The following is a 6,000-nucleotide window of genomic DNA, read 5'->3' as shown; positions in this document are numbered from 1 at the left end:
GGAAGGGGCCGGAGCCCCGCGAGCACGGCGGCCGCAGGCCTCGGGCCTGGGACGGGAACCGGGAGGGCTGAGGCACGGCAGGGAGGCGGCGTCGCGGCCGCTCACGGGTGCCCGCGTTCACAGGGCGGGCGTCTCGGCGAGGATGGGGCCGGCCTGATGGCACCCGGCAGCGGGGAGCGACCCGGCGGCGACCAGCCCTGCGGCGGGGAAGGTGAGGGGCGCGGGGCCCGGCGAGTGCGGGGCTGAGCGGGCTGTGCCGGCAGCCGGGGGGAGGCCGCTGGGCCTGAGGCGGGATGCGGTTTGGGGTTCATTTCCGAGCGGGACGGGGGCGGGACGGCTCCTGGCGCCCCCCGGGAGCATCCGCGGGCCCGGGGATGGGGAGCGGGGCCTCGGCACCCCCGCCGGCTCCGTAGGGGGGAGAGTGGACCCCAGAGCCCGGTGACCGCTGGTACCCAGTGTGTGAGTGTGTGTGTGCGTGTGTGAGTGAGTGTGTGTGCCCGAGCTGTGCCTGTTGGTATTTATGAGCCTAAGGAAGTGTGACAGTTGCGGGCTGTGGAGAAGATGTGTCCTCTTCAGTACCCCAACGGAACGGGTGTGGGTGATGCGGTAGCTGCTGTTAACCAGCCCCATAAACTAACAAATACCTTTTTTAATTGATGTGTAGGTGTGTTGGTCTTGATTTTGTGTGCTGAAAGCTGATCTTCCCTCCTCCAAGATGGCATTCGTGTCGGCACAGGGGCCCACCGTGGTGGACCAGACCACCTTGATGAAAAAATACCTTCAGTTTGTGGCTGCTCTGACAGATGTCAATACACGTAAGATAAACTTTTTCGGTTGAAAGTTAGAGTTCCTCAGTAGTTCTGAGTATTGTTTAGGCAGTTGATAAACATGTGTTGAATTCATTTTCAATTTTGTTTGAATATTGATTTTTTGAAGAAGCAAGATGATGAGAACACTTGCATGAGCCAAAGTGAGCGAGCTGTGTGTGTGTGTGCAGTTGTGTGAGGGTTGATTGGGAGGAATGTGTGCCTTATAATTGGGCGGTGATAGCTAAACTGATAAGATCTGATTGCTTCTTTGGTCAATGAGCCTGGTGGTTTCCATCATGATGTAGTTTTACATTTATTTTTTTTGCTTGAATTTCCTTTCTCAGCTGATGAGACCAAATTGAAAATGATGCAAGAAGTCAGCGAGAATTTTGAGGTAAATAAACCCAAACCCCAAACAACAAAACCCCACCAAACCCCCCAGCCTGCTGAAATGGCTGTCTTTGTTGTGCTTTATGTGTGTTGGTTTGATTTCTGACGTTACATGGTTAAAATAGTATCTTGTAAATTATTAAGGGAATCCTAGAGCAGTGAAACGTGAGCAGGCTTGTCAGTATTCCTTGTTCAAGAACATCCACAGAGGTTTTGTGGTGTTTTTTCCCCATTTAAAATAGCTGTATGTGATGCCAGTTTTATTTCTACGTGAGGCGACAGTGTTAAAATAGGAAAAAAAATAATTACAGTCCATTGGGATTGGAGGAAAGGGCTTAATTTGCATTCACTGTTGTTCCTTTCAGTAGCAGTGCTCTGTAGGGGCAGCAGATGTGCAACCGCTGAACCCATTAAAAAGTCACTGGAACAGTGGCCTTGAACTTCATCTGTGTAATGTCTATTACACACGTCTCCTCACTTTTTGATGTGTGGTGTTTTGGTTTTTTCTCTTAATTAGAATGTGACATCATCCCCTCAGTACTCTACGTTCCTGGAACACATCATCCCCAGGTTTCTGACCTTTCTGCAGGATGGAGAAGTTCAGTTCCTGCAGGAGAAGCCGGCGCAGGTGAGCAGTGAGGAGCTCGCTCAGGGCAGGACTTGGTTAACCCAGTGAGCTGGTTTATGTATAGGCTGGGATGTTAAAAAGACATCTGTCATGTGGAGTGAAGTTGGAAAAGTCCAGTTTCTAGATAAGTTACTTACAAAATTTGCCATTCTGGGATTCTGTGAAACATAAGGTAAACTAGATGTATCAGAACTGGCTTTCTCACTGAAATGCAACACATTGTTACAAATCACTGACTTTGCTGTGGGCTGAAAGGCAGAGGTCATTAAATGTATGCATTAAACACTTAAAATTGAGCTCATTAGAAGTCTGATAACTTGCATTTTTCACCTGTGAATTTGTTAAATTTGCCTTATTCCTATATGTGGGTAGTAGAAAGCATTATATGTTTGTATATACCCATATGTCTATATGAAGTAAAATGGCTTTTAATCTTTTCAAACATGGAGAAGTATTAATCTGAAAAGATGTTGCAGCCAATTGTTGTTTTTTGTGGGCTTTTAAAAAAGTTCTATTGTCTCTTTAATTTTTCTTTTCTTCTTTTTTTAACAGCAACTCCGAAAGTTGGTGCTTGAAATAATTCACAGAATACCAACAAATGAACATCTTCGTCTTCATACCAAAAATATCCTGTCTGTGATGTTTAGATTTCTAGAGGTATTTTGTTTTTATTTTTCTCTTCTGGCTGTTTCCAGTTTTCAGAAGGATTTTTCCCTTCTTTCCTCATGTCCAAAAATTGCTGGGGGTAGGATTTCCATAGTTGTGCTTCTGGAGCAGGAGGGGGAGGGCTTTAGGCTTCACCGGTGTGAGATCTTAATTTTTCTGCATGGTCTCTTCTGCCCCTTAGAAACTTGGATTTTACAAATGCAAGGAACTGTGCTCATCGTGGACAGGATTCCTTTCACGAACACTGTTCTGGCATACATAAGTGCAGACACTCCATTCTAGGGACTTTGTTTTGTTTCTTACTTGGAGTTGGAAACACTGTCATTTGAAGATCACGGAAAATAACCTGCTCTGTGCGGAGGTGTCTCTGGCTGTGGGGTGTTAGAAATGGGTCTGAGGGTACAGAGTGGCTGAAACTTGTGGGTTTTGCTCTGGTGGGGGTGAATTTAACATCAGCCGTACCCTAGGGCTGCAGGGTGAGGTTCTGTCTCGGGAAAGGCATCTTCCTCGTGCAAATTCCTGTTAACGGGGCACTTGTAGGTTGCTGAGATGAGTGTAATGTTATAGTTTTGGAGTCCTTAGGGAGCAGTTGAGGAATTGCAGCAGTAGGCTCACTAAAGATTCTCTTTTTTTTTCTCAGACGGAGAATGAAGAAAATGTCCTGATTTGCTTAAGAATAATTATTGAGTTGCATAAACAGTTCCGGCCAGCAATCACGCAAGAGGTAGGTCGTAGCTATTGTACAGTACAGAGAACGTGCTGCCAGCCTCTTCCTAGCTGTTACTTTGTTCAGTTGCTTTGTTTGTTTGTTTGTTTCCTGATGTCCTTTTATGATGACTGACCTGTTGTGGTAACCATATATTTTTTATTATTTTTTTTTTTACCTTAAAGTAATTTTTAAGAGGTTTGTGTAGTGCTGGCACCCCTGAGAAGGAACAAACTGCTCCAGCCTGGTTGGCTTTGCTTTGAGTGTTTATGGGCAATATGGTTAGACTGAGGAATAAAATGCCCACAGAGGGAAGAAAGTTGGTGTCTTTTTGGTTTGTGAAAGGGAGAATCCTGGAGAAGGAATATTATGATTGTGTCATGTGTCCCCCCAAGTCCCTGCCCCATCCTTCCCTGGCTTCTCTCCTGTGACCCATGGAGGAGTATTTGAGAGTTTGCATTTTTATTCTGTTGCTTTCTTTCCTTGATTTTCCTCTGGAGCTTGGTTTATAGTAATTATTTCTAATAATTTTGTATTGGAACTATGTTGAGATGATAGATAAATTGGATTCTTGCCAAGTTGGCACAACAGGAGGTAATAGGAGAACGCTTTCAGGTTCTCATGAAAAATACACTCTAGTGGTGACTTAAGATTTTTTTGTAATTGTGCTGTTAATACAGAGATTCTAAAGTTGTAATTTTTTTTTCCTTATGGTAAACTGACTTCTTCCTTCCTAGATCCATCATTTTTTGGACTTCGTGAAACAGATTTACAAGGAACTTCCAAAAGTTGTGGTAAGCTTTTTTTATTGCCCTTGCTGTAGTCAGAAAACTAGTTTTTATTTATTAATTTAATCTTTAAAAGAGATTAACATAATTACTTTTGTATCTAGTGATACAAAGTAAATACTATTTTAATAAAAATATTTAACAAAACCACGTCTAAACATGGAGTAATTTAGACTTTGAATGAGAACCCCTTCTGTTTCTAGCAGAGTATTATGAGAAGGCAGAGGCACATCTGTCCCGAAGCACCGGTCAGTCGATGGCAGAGGTGTCCCTGGGGGTCTGTCGAGGGAAGGGGGAGCTGCTGGATGCAATTCCCACAGAGAGCTCTTCAGTGCCTGTCATCTCTGGGGGGGCCGTGTCCTGCTCTCCCCCCTGACACAGAGTGCCTCGTTGGGTTCTGTAACCAGCACCTCCTGGCTGAGGACACTGTTCAGCTTCTTGCTGTAGGGGAGTGAAAACTGCAGGACATGCGTGTGCTCCTGGTGGAGACTGCAGCCTAACCCCCCTGTGCAGAGAATTGGGGGGGAAGATGATAGTGAGGAATTCTAAGGAGATAACTGGCCTTTTGACTATTACTAGCGTTATGATGTCTTTCTTCTGCTCTTTGCTTGTAGAATCGGTATTTTGAGAATCCCCAGGTGATCCCAGAGAACACTGTTCCCACCCCTGAGATGGTTGGCATGATCACAACGATCGTGGTGAAGGTGAACCCCGAGCGAGAGGACAGCGAGACGAGAACAGTGAGTGTTGAGAGGCTGTCTGGGTCACAGTGCCCCACGGCAGAAGGGCAGGCAAAGGCAATAGGCTTTCTTTTCGCTTGCTTTTCTTATCAAGATTTATTTGTAGAAGGTGATTGAAACTTTTCTGGTACTTTCTGTGCATCTGTAATTACAGGAGTTTTATTTAATATAATACCAGATGGGTTTGTGCTCTTTAAACATTACTATCGCTAAATATAGTGCTGTTAAAATGAGCAGTTTCTTTAAAAATGTATTTCAGATGCTTTTTTGAATTAATAATTGAACTGTTTATAAAGCCTGTATTCTTTTTTTCAGCATTCTATAATTCCCAGAGGATCTTTATCTCTAAAGGTCTTGGCTGAGCTCCCTATTATTGTTGTTCTCATGTATCAGGTTAGTATATTCCATGTAAATACTTTGTTCTCATGTATCAGGTTAGTATATTCCAGTGTTTTGCATGTAAATACCTTTTATTACTGAATGGCTGCTGGTGCTGGCTAACATACTAATAAAAAGTAGTGTAACATATTTTTAGGATTAAAATACGGTAAAAAATAAGCTGCTGAGATTTCTTGATTTTTTTCCTGATGAGCTCTCAACACGCTGACTGAAAATAAGCTGCTGAGATTTCTTGATTTTTTTTTTTTTCTGATGAGCTCTCAACACGCTGACTGCGAGTGTGACTTGTAAATTTCTCTAACAATACTTTATTTTTTTTTAAGCTCTACAAACTGAACATTCATAATGTAGTAGCTGAATTTGTGCCCTTGATCATGAACACTATTATAATACAAGTTTCTGCTCAAGCGAGGTAAGAACATTTTAACAACATTTTGATGATATTTGGGATAGGCTACTTAAACCTGCCATTCAATATTGACCAAAATAATTTTGTCTTACGTGCTGTGATTTTTGCTCCTAGTTTTAATCTCAAAAGTAGCAATGATTTGACTTAAAATTGTCACAGTTTTGTAGGCGAGGTAACTGGCAAATCTGAACACTTCCATGGTGTGTCACTGATAAAATCCATGGTGGTGCAGTAGATCCCCTTTTATTATTTGATGATGCATTTTTTTAAGTAGAGTTTGACAGAAATCTGTGTTGCCTCAGATCTGTGCGATGGAGCCCACGTTAGCTGGGACACTTGCTGTCTTCATCTTTACCGTACCACCAGTGATACTCTTGCTATTCCAGGGTATAGTTTGGGTGAAAAAAAATTAAGTTAGGGGAAGGGAGCGCAGGGTTTGCTGCTGCTGAATCGGCCTGGCTTTCT

At 43.4% G+C, this 6,000-nt stretch overlaps 1 protein-coding gene across 1 annotated transcript in view; it reads left to right on the top strand.

Moving 5' to 3' along the window:
- The first annotated feature begins 100 nt into the window (after positions 1 to 100).
- TRRAP (transformation/transcription domain-associated protein) overlaps positions 101 to 6,000 on the top strand; it is a 72,424-nt gene continuing 66,524 nt past the window's right edge. The window contains exons 1-10 of the mRNA XM_014951412.1: positions 101 to 211; positions 665 to 815; positions 1,154 to 1,203; positions 1,717 to 1,827; positions 2,380 to 2,484; positions 3,134 to 3,217; positions 3,937 to 3,993; positions 4,602 to 4,727; positions 5,043 to 5,120; positions 5,450 to 5,538. Coding sequence (XP_014806898.1) covers positions 716 to 815; positions 1,154 to 1,203; positions 1,717 to 1,827; positions 2,380 to 2,484; positions 3,134 to 3,217; positions 3,937 to 3,993; positions 4,602 to 4,727; positions 5,043 to 5,120; positions 5,450 to 5,538 — 800 coding nt within the window. The 5' untranslated portion in view covers positions 101 to 211; positions 665 to 715. The remainder of the gene's footprint in view (positions 212 to 664; positions 816 to 1,153; positions 1,204 to 1,716; positions 1,828 to 2,379; positions 2,485 to 3,133; positions 3,218 to 3,936; positions 3,994 to 4,601; positions 4,728 to 5,042; positions 5,121 to 5,449; positions 5,539 to 6,000) is intronic.

The sequence above is a fragment of the Calidris pugnax genome, unplaced genomic scaffold (genome assembly GCF_001431845.1).
Source record: "Calidris pugnax isolate Ruff unplaced genomic scaffold, ASM143184v1 scaffold198, whole genome shotgun sequence".
NCBI classification, from domain to species: Eukaryota; Metazoa; Chordata; class Aves; order Charadriiformes; family Scolopacidae; genus Calidris; species Calidris pugnax.
Note: the sequence above shows the minus strand (reverse complement) of the source record. Positions and strands in the feature narration are given on the sequence as shown.